The sequence below is a fragment of the Stegastes partitus genome, unplaced genomic scaffold (genome assembly GCF_000690725.1).
Source record: "Stegastes partitus isolate 25-593 unplaced genomic scaffold, Stegastes_partitus-1.0.2 Scaffold845, whole genome shotgun sequence".
Taxonomy (NCBI): domain Eukaryota; kingdom Metazoa; phylum Chordata; class Actinopteri; family Pomacentridae; genus Stegastes; species Stegastes partitus.
Window position 1 is genome coordinate 190,359 of NW_007578576.1, and position 15,942 is coordinate 206,300.

Genomic DNA, 15,942 nt, shown 5'->3' on the forward strand with positions numbered 1-15,942 from the left:
CACACTGCGTGGATGGGCTCGCTAGCATGTTTAGAAAAGTGATGCTGGTGCACCACTCCCTTGATTTTCTTAAGCACTTTTTCCCCCTTGAAACGCAGAAACACCTCAAGGGTTGAGCGAGCAGTCTGTTTCATTACAGTGGTGTTGGGGGATGGGTGATAGTGCAATTCAAAAGCTAATCCAAAAGTGAGCAAGTGTTTCATTGCCTACAAAATTGTCTGACTCAAAACAGAACTGATGTGATCTGTGAATAAAATCCACTTCCTGCACTTCATTTCTGCACCTCTTAATTTTCTACATTCACTGGAAACGCATTCAAAGTTTTTATTTTTTTTATAGGATTAGTCGAATTACAAACACAAAGCATTTCCTACTCCAGCTCCACTGGAAGCAACAATTTCCATATCTGAGATAAAATAATGCATCAACCAGTGTTCATTGAGCTGAAAGCTGAATCTTAATTTTGATAAATGATTGAAACGTATGACAGGGTATACACATTAATCCTGTGGAGGACATTCATTTTCCTATTACCATAATGTAGAGCACGACCACCCGATGATGAATGCAGCAATCAAAAAATGGACGCAGAGTGGGGAGAGCCGGGGTAATAAGTGCGCTGCTCCTAACAACGGTCAAGTCTTGGAGGGAGACTAATGGCAGGTCTCTCTTTGCTATCTCCCCTATTGCCTTGAGGGGGGGGAAAAAATCCTACAAAAATCAAGTGACCTCACTTACCGCACACCCCAACAACAAGTAAACAAGGGAGCGTGGACTGTTTTAAACACGCTTAAAGAAATGATTACAGAGGGCACTTCAACAAAGGGGCTGATTGTGCACTGTCGCTGACATATTTCACAAGGGGCATTTATTGCTGCCTGGCCTTTGAAGAGTGAGAGCTGCTGAGTGAGGGGGGAACTGGCCCACACCTGCATAACTGAGGAGGGAACACCTGTACACCCTGCGGCTTGAACAAGGAGGGTCGATCCAGCTAATCCAGGGGTGAAAGCTGATCAGAGGACAGGCCCGAAGAAGTTCTGCTGCAGCTCTCACTGCCTTGTTAGCCTTTCTTTACCCCCCAAAAAAAAAAAAAAAAAAAAAAAAAGTTACATCTATTGATTTTTTGGGGGGGGCACAGTGATTGCAAGAGAACAGTGACAAGACACAGAGAGTGAAACTCAGCAGCAGTGTTTAGACGAATGAGCTTGAGTTGTAGCTTAATCATGACGAAAACTAATGTGCCACCAGCATCCCTGGTTTGTTTCTGGACAACGAGAAAGACGGAATATAAAAATGGAGCATGCAACTACGGTAAGAGTGCTGACAATCGTAGATACTGAAGATGCAGATAGAAGTCGTGCAGATGAAGCACTGGTCATTAACCTTTAAATCTAATTGTTTTTTTTTTTGTTGTCTCTCCTGTGGATAGCATGAGTTTAGGAAAGAGTGACTTTTAAAAAAAAATAAAAAACATGCTTTTTAAAACTATATGCAGCTCCTTTGTGTGACAGGTGACAACACCACTGAAGGAATTTATTGGAAAAACTGCAACAAGCCTTGCTTAGTTGTTAAATATGGGAATTAGGATTTAAAATTTGACATGACAAGTTGTAATATAAATTACAGGAACACAGGCAATAAATTACAGCAGGTAGTGAAATAGCTTTACATTCAAGTAGATGCAACATTGTGGTATTGTGAATTTGGCTGAATATAATATGCATATTTTTGACTCGTTTTCGAGCAGAGTAAATGAGGTGTTGGTAAATAAAATTCATATTCCACGTTTTAGACTCCGAGTTTTAACAATATGAGACAATAAGTGAGGTATTGGAAAGTCCGGCGTCCGAATGCTGTCAATGCTAATTTAGAGAAATAAAAGCACCTGAAGCACCGTGTAAATAATTATGTAGCATGTCAAGCTAACACAAAAAAAACTTGTGACCGGCGGTGCACTTCCTAATACAAGTGTGACGGAGAGGAGAGGTGGAAAACAAAACAACAACAACAACAAAAAAAAAGTCAAAGGGTGCCGAAGCTCCTTGGGTTGACAAAAAAAAAAAAACTTACCAGCAGAAAACACGGCAGGTATATTTCCCTCACGCTGTTTAGAAGAAGAAGGAAGGAAGGGAAAAAAAAAAAAAAAAGTCAAAGGGGACACACACACCAGGTGAGAAGTCCTCTACGCTCGCGGAGATGTTCGCACGTGACTGTCCAAGTTCACCATAACGCAGGAGAAAAATGAACAACAAGCTGCTGCAGAGTAAATTACCAAGAAAAAAAAAAAAAAAAAAAAAAAACAAGAAGAAGAAGAAGAAGCTGGAATATTCCTCCGCTGGGCAAACCCGCTGTTTTCAGGAGACACACACACACTTTTCTCCTGCTGCTGTCTCCCGTCAACGCCGCTGTTATTACTAATGCAACAGAGGGAAAAGCACTGAGTCCTGTTTGAATGACGCGCAATGCGAGGAAGAAGAAGAAGAAGAAGAAGAAGCGGCTTCTTGTTTTTTTTTTTTTTTTTTTTCCTCTTCTCTTTTTTTTTCGGTTCAAACACACACACCAAGCCAGCAAGCAAGCAAGCAAGCAAGAAGTATATTTGGGACTAGAAACCCCCCCCTCCACCCCCCCAACACTCACCCCCAGGGGAGGCACTTGCTTGTGCGCGGAGGTGTGTTTGTTATTTTTGGGCGTACTGCGACCCCGTGTGACGTCAGGGCCACCTGCTATGTAAACAAAAAGTAATTTTTATTTTTTATTTTCCTAAAGAAAAGTTTTTTTGTTTTGTTTTTTTGCAGGGTTTTTTTTCCCGCGGTGTTTTTGCTGTGTAACCACCGGAGATACAAGCGTCCACTACGTTTTTGTTTTTGCTGTTGTTGTTTTCCGGAATTGAACCTTCCGGTAACGGGACGCTTTTCCTCCCGACGGAAACTAAAGTTCACGTGCTTTAGTAGAAACTATACAGAATTTTTTATATATTTTTTAAATCTCTATATAGCGTGTATTGCGTATCACATTTCAACAAAACATCCACTTTTTCTGCTGCAGCTCGCTCTTTCTTAATGTTTTTTATTATTATTATTTCCTTTTTGTGCAATAAATATTCTAAAACTTTAATTATTCCACATTAGAGAAAATATACAATTGTGAAAATCGGTGCAAATGTTTGTATTTGTGCATCATCATAAACCAAAATAGACCTCACTTCTTCATGTCAGTAATATCATCTTTAAATACATTTCACCTCATTAAGTGCAAACACATATTTATACATAAATACTTTGTGATAGTCGCCTATAGATGTGTTTGCATAAAGAAAATGATGGTAAACATATGTGACGTATACACTGCTAAAAGTATTATTATTGTTATTAAAATCCGCATTTATGTATTCAAATGTTAACGTGTTTAAGTTTAGACTGTACATCGTATGTATAATCTAAAAACCCATCAAATAAAACCACTTCCCAACCAATGCTTTATAATAAAAACAAGATATAACAGGATTGTTTGACTGAAGGGACTTTTTATTACCTATTCTGTCAAAGCTTCACAGCGTAATTTCGCCTGTTTATTCATCTAACAGTAGATCCGAAGCTTGTCACACACTGAGCAGCAGTTAAAATGATTTGCTTTCTTCTGTCTCGTCTTTTCTTTTTTTCTTCTTCCTCTCGTTTCACGGTCAAGAAGAAATGAATGTTATCAACTGAAAAAGAAAAGGGTAGGGTTTGCACTTCCTCATAAGAACGGCGACGAGTGTATCTTTCTCTCTATTGGCAACGTTTTAAAATGATAGATTTTACGTTTTTTATATTGTGAATAACTGATTGGGAGAAACGTCATCTTATGCATGCGTTTTTTATTTTTTTAATTTTTTTAATTCAAAGAATCGCAAATTGTAGAATGTGTGTGTTACTCTGTATGCCAATGTGAATTTAAAATATATTAATAAAAAAGATGTGTTGGTTAAACACCTTAAATACTTGACATCTTCGAGTTAGTTATTATTATTCATATTAATATGAACCGATTTTTTCCCCCCAGGATTTGTAAAAATAACAAAACAAAACTGTAAAGCACACACGGAATACCCAGCACCGGTTTCATGAAGTGTATTCAGTCCTAAAACTGTCTTTCATTTATGAAATTATTCACATTTAAAAGTCAATTTCCTTTTTGATGTTGGTGAAATCCATTGATTGTTCCATTTGAAAGTCTGGACATTCATGTCACACTGCCTGACATTTAATAAACTCAGTCCTATTTTGTGCTTTTGTTGGTCTTACAAATCCTTATTAGTATTTAAAAATTCCATCAAATTGAAGTAAAAAGGAAACAGCATCTGGAAAATGATGAAGCTATGAAGGGAAAACAAGTGGGATGGAATTGTGGTGGTGGTCTGCTGCCACCTACTGGCCTTTTGTTTATTTATTTATTTATTTTTTAGAATATTCTATCTAATATCTTACTGTCAATGAACTGTAAATAACATTTGAGAATCTTACTTTTTCCTCTATATTAAGGGACTTTTCTTAAACATGATCCATACACTTGGAGCTCATCATCACAAAAGAAGTGTTACCACAATATACAGATTCATTTCTCTTAGATGGAGGCTGAGCTGACATGAATTTTACTTTGATCACATAGTGCCATCTACTGATATTCCTTAGACATACAACTTGTTCTGTGTTTGTAAGTTATTTCTAGCAATGCTGAATGTTTGCATTTGCTGCTGAGTGTTTTTAATTATTGCAACTAACTACTAATACACAGCATTTTAACGCAGATTCATGTGGTTGCTTTTTCAAAAGTTGCAATTTAATTACCAAAAGTGCAATTAAAAGTCAAAAGAGAACCTATTTGGCTTCAAAATGCAGAACAAAGGGTCCTTTTGAGGACAAAAAAAAGCCCACTCACCTAGCAGTGCAGGATTGTATTACAAGCACTAAAGTCTGTTTACAAGATATACTGGATTTGGGGGTTGAGTTACGCTGCAAATCAAGGATTAGTTGAATTAAACTTCCTATCTGAGATGTTTTTGTGTGGACGCACAAACACACACACACATACATTTGTATGGCTGTCTTTGTGAGGACATTTATTGGCATGGTGCATTCATTTAACCTCTCTGTAACCATCATATTCTGACTAAGTGTAAACTCCATTCTAAAACCCAAATAGCAGTTTTACATGTGTGAGAACAAGGAGGACCAGCTCACTTTTCCCAAACATTCTCACCCCAGTGGCCTAAATTCAAACTGGTTCTCACAAATACAGCTGGACAAGTGCACACACACACACACACACACACACACACACACACAAAGAGAGAGTCCAATCCGCTAAGGGGAACATAATAATGCTCAGTCTTCAGTTCCAGGATGCAGTGAACCTCAAAAATTAAGGCTGCCTCTAATGGCAATGATACGAGAGGATCTGCAGATACTCAAACAACAAAGGCCTTCCAAGCGCGGTAATGGAACCAATAATAATTTGATACATTATTGATGGCAATGTTGGAAATTCTCTCATTTCCTTTGCTCCACGTGGGGGTCAGCGGTCGGATCCCCAGCAGAGGGTCGGACGATGCCGCCTTGCAAGAGGACACTTCGGCAGGGGAGACGCTTGTCGACACAAATGGTACAACTGTGGCCCTTGAATAGTGGACCGAGTCACTCCAGCATCCTGTTGCAGCTCATGTAAATACTACAAACTGGCAATGAAATGTAATGTCTTACAGCTGCATCCTGCTACATTTCGACTGATTAAACAATAACTGATTAAATTGTTTGTGGGGGGTTGGGTTTTGGTTTTTGCTATAGGGTACATGCTTGAGAAAATAGCTCACTTTCCATTTGCTAATCTTAAAAGATGCTGTATATTTATGTGCACAGGATTGATCACAGTTTACTAAAATGATAAGCAACCAATTCACAATGTACCAGAGAAAGCAGAGATACAGCATAAGGTGTCAGCTAGCAGGTAAAGTTTCAGTTTACAGATATGTGAGCACTTTGGAGTGGTTTAAAAATGCAAACTTTGTGTCGCATTGTAAGTCCCCTCCATGCAGACCAAAAGACACTGTATCATATCATCAAACTCAAATCTAAAATCACATTTTAATCATTTAGTAATGTGCTTACTAAGCCACAAAGATAATAAAGTGGTATTTGTTAGCTTGGATAGTTTATACAATTAAAGTATCAGCATACTTTCAATATAGACATTCTGTGAGCTGGTTTCCCATTAAAGTGCTTCATCAAAGCTACTTTTATTTATTTTGTAACTAGCAAACATATTGTGAGAGGATAACTGAAGGGATAAGCGGCCAGCTCTGGTCTAGTTATATATGTCCTATTAATAGGCCTGGCTCAGACTCACAATGTTCAGCTGTAACCGAACTCCATCTGTCAAGTCACGTCCTCTCCCTGCTCTCCCCTCTACAGTATCACTGCAGCCAGGCTAGGGGCACTCTGGTCTGTGCCACCCTCCAAGCCAGACAGACGGCAGGACACGCAGACAGCTGCCTCTCCGACCAGCCTGCATTATGGAGGCTCTGTGTGTCCAACCCATGGAGGAGACGGGGGTGATGAGGGAAGAACTGGGGAAAATTGGGGATCCGGATGAGGTCGGACCGGAGGCCTCAACTTCCACCACAGACGAGGAAACAGATGAGGATTCGGAACCAGAACCCCCGCTGGTTATTCGCAGGAAGGTGTCCTTTGCAGATGCGTTCGGCCTCAACTTGGTGTCTGTTAAAGAGTTTGACAACGCCGAGGTGGCAGAGTCAGAGGTCAGCCGGTCCGGCGAGAGGGAGGTGGCCCATTCATCGGAGGAGTTCTACATAAGTTGTCTGTTTACAGTCCCCTCATCCCAAGAGGAGCTGGACCAGAGGCTGCAGGCACAAAAGGTCGAGCTGGAGAGCATTGAGCTTCTCCCAGGAACCACGACGCTCCGTGGCATCATCAGAGTGGTCAACCTCTGCTACAGTAAGTGCGTTTACGCCCGGATCACTCTGGATCGCTGGAACAGCTACTTCGACCTGCTGGCAGAGTACGTGCCCGGATCCAGCGACTGGAAAACAGACAGGTTTACCTTCAGATACACTGTAGTTCCTCCCTGCGAGAGAGACGGGACCAGAGTGGAGTTCTGTCTCCGTTATGAAACTTCAACGGGCACATTCTGGGCGAACAACAAGGGACTTAACTATGTGCTGTTCTGCCACCAAAAAGGACACGTAAAGGAGCCTCAAATGCAAGAGGAGAGCAGCGGCTACAAGAGCAAGAGGAGCTGTCTCAAAGCTAACAGGTGAGAGAATCTGACGCTGGGTCTTTTTTTAAACATGCCTCTGCCGGAGGAAGCCACGTTACCCTCGTGTGTCAACAATAGATGTTGGAATTAATGCTCTAAAAAAAACAAAAACTGGAAGTTTGGATCCTAAAGGGTATATTTTATCATGCTTCTTTCCGTGACTGCTTGGCACAAATCCAGCAGAAGTCAAGAAAAGGCCCCATCAGTTGCTGTGGGAGCAACATTAGAGATTTGACACAGTATGAGTGGTGTGTTTACACTGCGCTGCTCTTCTCATTAAGTGAAGTTGAAAGTAATAAACCCAGCTAGGTGGGCCATTGTGTGTTTACAGTAAGCCCTTATGTAACTATTCAGAGCGCATATTGCCCATTTATGGTCAGCTGTCTGTACAGGTTTCCATGACGTCTCAGGCCGATATGCTCACTTTATCCTCTTTGACACCAATCTACAAAACCCTCTTTCATGCTTGAGGAACGGCAGCTCCTTTTTTACGTATGCGCACATGTTCTAGCTGCGCCACAAAAGCTAGAAATTTGATAACGCAGCAGACAAACATATTTCAATTTTCTAAGGCTCCTGGCAACATGCTGTGTGCACAAGCATAATACCCATTTTGTGTACACCTACTGTTGTGTGTCACAGTCGTAGCAGAGGCCAGAGCTTGTGCAGGATGTCTCTTTAATAAAGCAGACTAAGTGGAAGCTCTGACCTGCTTTCTCTGATGTATTGCAGATGTAGAAGAAAAAGCATTACAAGCTCAGAGACACTATGAGCAACACAGTTTTTTTTTTTTATATAACCACTTCACAATGCAACAGATAATAAAGAAATCATAAATACTGTGGTTGTATTTTAATAATTGTGTAACAGCATGTTACGGTATCACTTTCTTTATTTTGAACCACAGGGGCGGAGGTGCAGAGGAAAAGACCAGAGAAACTTGTAGCATGGCAACAGCTGCTGCAGGTGTGTATACGCAACATTTCACGTGTGCGCATGTGCACGACTGTGTGTTTGTTTAAGTGTACAAGCGTGCAAGAAAACTTTGACCTTTGTCTCTGTTGTTTTTTGGCAGAGGTAGAACCAACACATAAAGCAGAAAAGGCTGACAGAAAGACGGTGAACAGCATAAAGCTGCGATCGTTCTTATACCGTGACGAACACAAACCTTTGGTGAGGTTCATTTATTATCTCCTCTCTTGAAGCCTGGGAAAACATGAAACTGCGAGCAATAGATAGCTAAATGCTGGTCTCATGCTGTGTGGACACGAAACCGTAGTTTGTACTTGTCTTGCAAAAGTACATGTATTTCTTCTGCACAATTATGAATATATACTGAGTCAGACTTGCATGTCACACTGCACAGTGCTGATTGAGTCCCAGAAGGATATGGAGCAGAGGATATGTCAGCTGACCTGACACTTGAGAACACGCCTGCAATCACTCACGTACAGACCATTAATAATAAATGCGACCTGCTTGTAAACATGCCCGAAAATTGATAATGTAAACAAAAATAGGCCGATGTGCTGAGGTTGCAGCCGTGTTGCAGTGCGTTGCATCATTACAGTCATGTCAGAAAAAATAAATAAATACTCAGTGAATGGTGCATTAAACTAATTGTCTGTCATCAAGCAAGTATTTCACAGAGCTGATGACTTCAAACACTGTGCAAAGAGCCTCTGGTTGTAGTTCAACGAGTTCAAGCAAACACTCGACTTGACTTTTGACCCTTTGGCCTTTTTGACAGGTGGAAAGCATAAAAAGCAGGCACAAATCAACACGTTCGGCACGTGTGCAGGACCAGCTCTCCCAAAGGAAGCAGCAGGCACGAAAGCTTTCTCCACATGCCTCAGCTAACGGCCAGAAAGCGTCTCGGTCCACGCCGGCTCCGTGGGGCTACTCTGCCGGCTTTCTCTATAAATGCCAAAAGACTCAACCAAACGAGAGTCCACAGGTCCTCACCTACCATCAGATTCCTCTGCTCACACTTGACTGGAACAGTGACAAACCGCAGCAGTTGGGGACTGCTGATGTGGATGACATCTGGACTGGAACAGCTAAAATGACCTTGTCAAAAGCGTCAGAAGAGAATACACGGTCGGTTAATGATATGTGGGAGACCTTTCTTAACGGTGCAGGTAATACCAACAAAAAAGAAACCTCCGAGTGCAATGTATGGCAGGATTTTCTTAATGGGCCGAGCTGTAGGGACCTTTCTGGTGTTCCGGAGTCAGTGTGGCTGCAGACAGCAGCGTCGGTGTCTCCCTCAAGTGATAAGGAGCCCCAAATCCAATATGCAGCAAGCAGTCAAGAGTTTCCAGAATTTCAAGTGGGCACAACTACACCCACCACCTTACATGCGTACACCTTAGCTGCATGTCAGCCGCTGTCTGACACACTGCCGGCTAATGTCGCCTTGAACGCTGAAGACCAGCAGCCAGCAGAGGCGTGTGTCAGCAGCCCCGGAGATGACAACACAGCGACACACGCTGCATCCCAAAGGTCACAGACAAACTCTGTAAAAGACACTTCGCAGGAATTTAACCTCGAGGGGGCACCGCCTGTGTCCGAGCACTCTGTTGACAGTTCAGCCGAGTGTCGCGAGCATGCGGTCCGGGAGCGAGAAAGAGAAGGAATAATAGGAGGAGCAGATGGAAGCCGAGGAGATGAGCCCTTCACATCGCACACAGCTGACTTAGTAACAAGCTCAGGGGAGTCGGAGACAACAGACATGACAGCAATGCCAGAGTCTCAGAATGCCAGCGCCGTTGATAGGATCTCACAGGGAGCCAGGCTGGATGAGGGTCTTTCTTCCAGCGAGGAAGGGGAGGTTACAGGTACTGCACACAATGCCATAGATGACATGCTGGCATTTAGGGAGACAATCAGACAGGGGACAAAGGATGGGGCGAGGTATGTCTATTCCACATCCAGACAAGGAGAGGAGGAAGAGATCACGGCAAACTATAAGCAAAATAAAGCAGAGAATACAGACGAGGTGATATTTAGGCCGCAGAAAACTCAAGAGCGTGAAATCTCCCAAAGGTGTGGAGATGAAATGCAGTGTGAGAGCCAAAACAGTGAAAATCCATTACAGGAAAGTCAGTGTGGGGAAAATGAAATAAGACCTGCACAGTCACATGCAGATGGATTTGATCCAAAGCAAACGTGTGAGGAAAATTTAGAGGAAAATAACATCATGGCAACTGAACTGAAGGAAGGTGTTCAAGCGCTGGAAGAAACGGAGGCGGAAACCTGTACAGCAAGAGGAGAAACGAAGAGAATAATTAGTGCAAGCGTGGAAGTCATCCAGGTATTAGATGAGCAAGCTTTACAGCTGAATTCATCACGGCAGATGGGTAGCGCATCAATAACCTTGGAAGGACGTGATAAACAGTCGAACCAAGCAGGTGAAGAGCTCTACATTCAGAGGAGGGAGCAGTCAGGACAAACAGAGGAAAGTGTACTGAAATCTGAAGCAGGTGAACCAGAGGGAAAAAGCTTGACTTGTGACAGAAAAATTAAGGAACAGCAACAAATAAACCCATCAACTTGGACAACATTGGAATCAGAAGTTCCCCAAAGTGACCACGACAGAATCAGACATGGTCCAACAGATACATGCAACCCAAAGCCCTTGAAGGCGGTTGAGCCGAGATGGACTCACTCGCAAGAAGACGTGAAGGGTCAGAAAGAGGAGGTAGGTGGTGAAATAAACCCAGAAGGAGTAACAGCAAAGGAGAACGTTGCAAAGGAAGACACTTCAACGAAACATCAACCAGAGAGAGCAGAAGAAGGTATGAGTCAGGAAGACAAAGAGGAGAGGGTGAGTATTGGAGAGCTGAAAATAGACGCGATGAGGGTGCTGATGGGTAAAGTGGAGAGCCCTCGGGGGGAGAGGAAGAATGCACCGGCTGGATTGAGAGAGGTGTCACCAGAAGTTGAGAGCTCTCCACGTGTTGAATGTAAAAAACTGTCAGATGGAACAAAAGACTCTATTACAGGAGAAAAGGCTGGATCACTTGAAGCGATGGAGTCGGGACTGTTTGCAGAAAGATTTGGAGAAGATCTGGTCAGAAGGATTTGGGAAGAGGTCTTCGGTCAAGAGGTGCAAGTCGCTGAAAGGGACGCTAATACTGTTGGTGGACTGGGGCTGATGGAAGACAGCCACCTTCTTTATGAGAATGACGCTTTTGATTCAGGTGTATTTTCCTTGACAGACCAACCAACAGATCCAAATTTAAGTCTCTGTCAAGTCCTAGAGCAAACCTTAGTGACTGAAGCCAATGACTTCTCTCCAGAGGTGAGAAGCGATCCACTTACCACAACAGAGCAAATTCCCCTTCCCTCTAAATTACAGACAGATTTGAATTCAAGTGCTCATTTTAGTCAAGACTTAGCCGCCACTTTAGCCGCTCCTCGCGTTCAGCCATTGACTGAATCAGCTCTCGGCTCTCCGACGGATCAGGAACACTACTCTCAAATAAAAGAAAGATCAGTCACTCGTCAGGAGACAGCTAGACAAATAGAAGACTGTGTAGTCGCCCACAAAGAGAGTTTTAATCGATCGGCCCACCCATCTCACAAACATCCCAGTTCTTCCTCTGAGAAATTAAAAGAGTCCGACGGTCTCGTATGGTGGAGTTTATTATACGTCCTCAGTCACGTCACCAGACTTCTAATCTGCGCCCTGCTAGTCGGCGGATTCTTTGTCATTGTTTTCCTCTATGATTTCCCAGCATTCTTTGCTCTCTACCTATTTTCTGTGTGTTGGTGGTTTTATAAGTGGAAGAGACACCAGGTGACGGTGAAAAAGGTGATGGTGGGATGAGTTGAAGAGCGCTGTGTGTCGCATCCGTATGTCATATCCTCATACTGTAAATTCAACCTGGTGAGATAATAATTGGGTGATGACAAGTAGCTGGATTAACACATCTAATAAAACACAAAATGCCATACGCAGTGCTAAAAGTGTGTTTGGTTGTGCATTCTTATTTGTGATAGTTTTTTCCAGATCTTAAGTGAATTCGTGCGGTGGTTTCCAACGTTTTTTGGCTTGTGAAAGCTCATGCATTTGTCCACCAGTTCAATCAAAAAGTGTTTCTTTGTTTGAGAAAAAAAAGAGGAAAAATGGAAACAGAAATTGGTGTATCACAGTAATATTTTTCCATTATTGTCTCGTGGCCTTTAAAAATGGTCTTTGAAGTTGGTTTTGTTTTGCTAATTAAATGAACCGTTTAGGCAATTACACACTCATAATTAAATAAAAGTACATTTTAAAAAGAAAATCACTATTATTCACCTGTGGTTGAATGTCTCTGTTAACACAGATTTAGTGTTTATGTGTATGATTTGCTGTGTGTTATGGGCCCAATACCATGTTACCTAAAGGAACAAAGTGACTGTCCTTGATTTTCTTTAATAAAAGAAATTCAGGTGACTGAAGAAAAGTCTTTGGGAGGTCTTCTGTATACACAACATAAAGTTTCATTCAGAAATTTTGATTAATTTTTGATTGTTTGCATGCAATATGTTACAGATTGGGTTTGCTCTGTGATTGTGTGCACTGTCGATTCATAGCAGGAAGACGACGGGTTCAACCTGCTGATCGGTTGGAGTCTTTCTGTGTTGCATGTTCTCTTGTTGTTCTTGCATGTGTGGGTGGTCCAGCTTCTTCCCACAGCCCAAACATGTGCTTTTTAGGTTAATAAGTGATCCTAAATTGACTTTAAATGTGTAAGTGTGTATGATTGTCTGCTGGGATAGAGCAAGATATCCCTAATGGATGGATGGCGTGTTCAACTTCAGTGCAGACAAGGTCTATATTTGGCATTTTATCTAACTGGGAAAAGGCCATGTTACTAGTTTTTCCATAATTCTCAGACTCTTTCAGCATGACTTATGAGATATCTCCCTGTCCCTTAGATGACACCCTTCACAGACTAATGGAATGGAAGTCTGTTCTTGCAGATTGTCATAGAGATTATTTAGCCATCGAGGAACTTGTTGGAAGGGAAACGGCTGACATGATCACGACGTTTGAAGGGCATAAATGTAGGAATTAAAAAATATATAAAAATCAAACACTTCTTTCATGTGATTTTAGATTTTTTTTTTTTTCAGGGGTATTACATGTTGATCATCAGATAAGCGAACCGTTTGAACCTTAGCGGCATGTCTTCAAAGTGAATAAATGCTCCTATCCCTGCCTCTTCTGTCTCCCAGCAGTCATTTAATTTTAGTGCCTGCTGACAGGAGCGGAGATTTTAAGGATACTGTTTGGCATCACACATTGAAAATATTAGCTCCATCTGGTAATATACAAATGAGCGAATGATTACAGCAGATGTGTGCAGCAAATGAAGTAGCAGTACATTATAGACAAGCTGAAAAGCACGAGTGAGCGAGATAGCATTTATTTAAATGTCAAACGTATATTTAAAGGGAAGTTTTGATTATGTAACTCTTGGCTATATCCAGTGCAGATACATATATATATATGTACTACATGTGTTTTTAAGTGTGAATGACTTATTGTATGTCTGTTACTTTTTACGTACACCTGTGTCTTCCATCCATCACTGTGGCATGTGTTGAGGACAAGACAAGAGAAGCAGAAGCCAGCATGAAGCCAGATCCAACCCTAAGACGGATTAAAGAAAAATACAAAATTACACGCTACTGAAAAAGATAAAGGATCACATTCTTGTCAGAAACTGAGCTGATGACACAATGCACTTTACAACTTGACAGACATTGTCTTAATTTTCATTTTGGCACCCTGGATGCCACGAACATATTATCAGCGAGTCTCGCCACAAGCAGAAGGGTTTCACTGCGCGACACTGTGCAGCGATAAAGTGGCAGCTTGAGTGACACTGTAGTTCAGTAGAAGTCACTTGATCCTGTCTGGGGTATGTTGACCTTTTGTAAACTGGCTCCAATCCCATGCTGGCACCTTTAGCAAACTGGCCAAAAGCCAATGTTGGCACAGCGGAGGGCTACTCTTCGTACCGTATGGAAGAAGCACAGAACAAACCTGGCACGGCTACTGTTGTGTGCACGTGTGAGGACAAAAAAAAAAAAAAAGTAGCGGCGATGGGAAGAAACTGAGAAACAAGGACTGAATCCTGATGAAGAGGGGTTACCCAGAGGTGGCAGGCTGCTTGTTATATTCCTGACTAACTCGCATGCCAACGTGGACGGATTATAAATTAATCAGTGCTGCACTCGGTAGAGAAAGAGGCCTAGATTTGTACAAAACCAGATGGCAGTGAGAGGTACAGTAGCAGTCAGGAACCACAGGAAATGAGGACGTTGATCTGATTAGCAGTTTCAAAAATATTGAATATTATGCCTTTATGAAACACAGTGTAGATTTTAAGCACATAAATGGCAGCATGGTAACTTAAAAAAAGGGCATTGTGATACAGTGAAAACACATATATACTGATACATTTAATTATGGACAGTTTTTCAGACACATTTTAAGAAAATGAGTGCCAGATTTTTTTAAATTGACATTTGTTTTAGCAGCGAACAACCTCGGACACCATGTACCCCGGATTCCCCCTGAGTCCTGGGTTGGCGGAGGATAACCGACTCTCTGGATCACACTCTGAATCTTGTGATACGTGACTAAAAATGATTCTCTGTCATCATATGTTCTCCTCATTGGTCCTCTCGTGTTACGGTGCGTATACAGGAGTGTGTGTTTGTTCCTGCGCTACGTGTTCTATGTGGGGGAGGCTGACTATAATAAGGAATGCACTCATCATGTGAGGAGAGATTCTCGGGAGGGCATTGCTGTATTAGCAGTCCTCGGTATCAGTCATCAAAGGTTTAAGAGGTGAAAGCTGTAATTGTTTCCTCCTGCTGCTGTCTCATGATTATTTGGGGGGGTTCATTATGTAACAAAGAGAAACTAAAGAAAAAAATGGAGTATATTTGGCTTTAAGACGCTTCAGAAGCGTATGTGTTTTTGCTCCATATGTGGTGAATATCAGTAGTAGTATCCTGCAGAGGCTGATTTTTAAAAAATGTGTCCTGTCATGACACTGTTGTACACTTTGAATGTAGCCAACAATTGAAAAAAAAAAAATCTAAAAATTTCTTGCAATGCTGCATTTCTTCCAGCAGATGTCAGTGCAGCTCCACTTTTAAAAAGAACCTATTGGACATTTAGTGGATCTGACACCAAAATAATGCTACAAGGCTTCGATTACAAAAAAATCTGCATAATATAATCTAAAAAAAATTGACTTTAATCACCATCTGCATAATGCCAAACTTCACATGTAATTTAGCGCGATAAATACGCTAAGTCCGGTCCAGGAAATGACAACAATCTATTCGATCCCGGAGGCCAAATCAGTGCGCAGTGAAGTGCACTGCCGGGGACACGAGGGTGCATAAGGACAGGGTTTGGTGAGAGCAAACCGAGGCAGTGCCGTGTTGTTGGGCCTGAGGGGACCAGAAGCACTCCGCTGACAGATTGGAGACCTGACAGACTGCATCGTCCACACTCCCCTCCACCCCACCCACCCCCTTCTCCGTCTCTGGGACAGCTTTTTTTATTCATCCATCTCTGCGTTCTCCGCCTTCGCAGCGTCCCTGTTGGCGCCCTGT

The 15,942-nt window shown here is 42.1% G+C and overlaps 1 protein-coding gene across 3 annotated transcripts; it reads left to right on the plus strand.

The window, feature by feature from the left end:
* Window positions 1–6,169: 6,169 nt before the first annotated feature.
* Window positions 6,170–13,523, plus strand: LOC103365487 (protein phosphatase 1 regulatory subunit 3A-like). Of its 3 annotated transcripts, XM_008292930.1 has the most exons (5): window positions 6,170–7,308; window positions 8,219–8,277; window positions 8,387–8,484; window positions 9,062–9,452; window positions 13,240–13,523. In XM_008292930.1, the coding sequence occupies exons 1-5, from the start codon at window positions 6,548–6,550 to the stop codon at window positions 13,377–13,379; spliced, it is 1,449 nt and encodes a 482-aa protein (XP_008291152.1). In that variant the 5' UTR covers window positions 6,170–6,547; the 3' UTR covers window positions 13,380–13,523. The 3 variants fall into 3 exon arrangements, with proteins under 3 accessions (XP_008291152.1, XP_008291153.1, XP_008291151.1); XM_008292931.1 differs by lacking the exon at window positions 9,062–9,452 and having other exon boundaries at window positions 6,180–7,308; window positions 13,240–13,304; XM_008292929.1 differs by lacking the exon at window positions 13,240–13,523 and having other exon boundaries at window positions 6,202–7,308; window positions 9,062–12,759.
* Window positions 13,524–15,942: the final 2,419 nt, after the last annotated feature.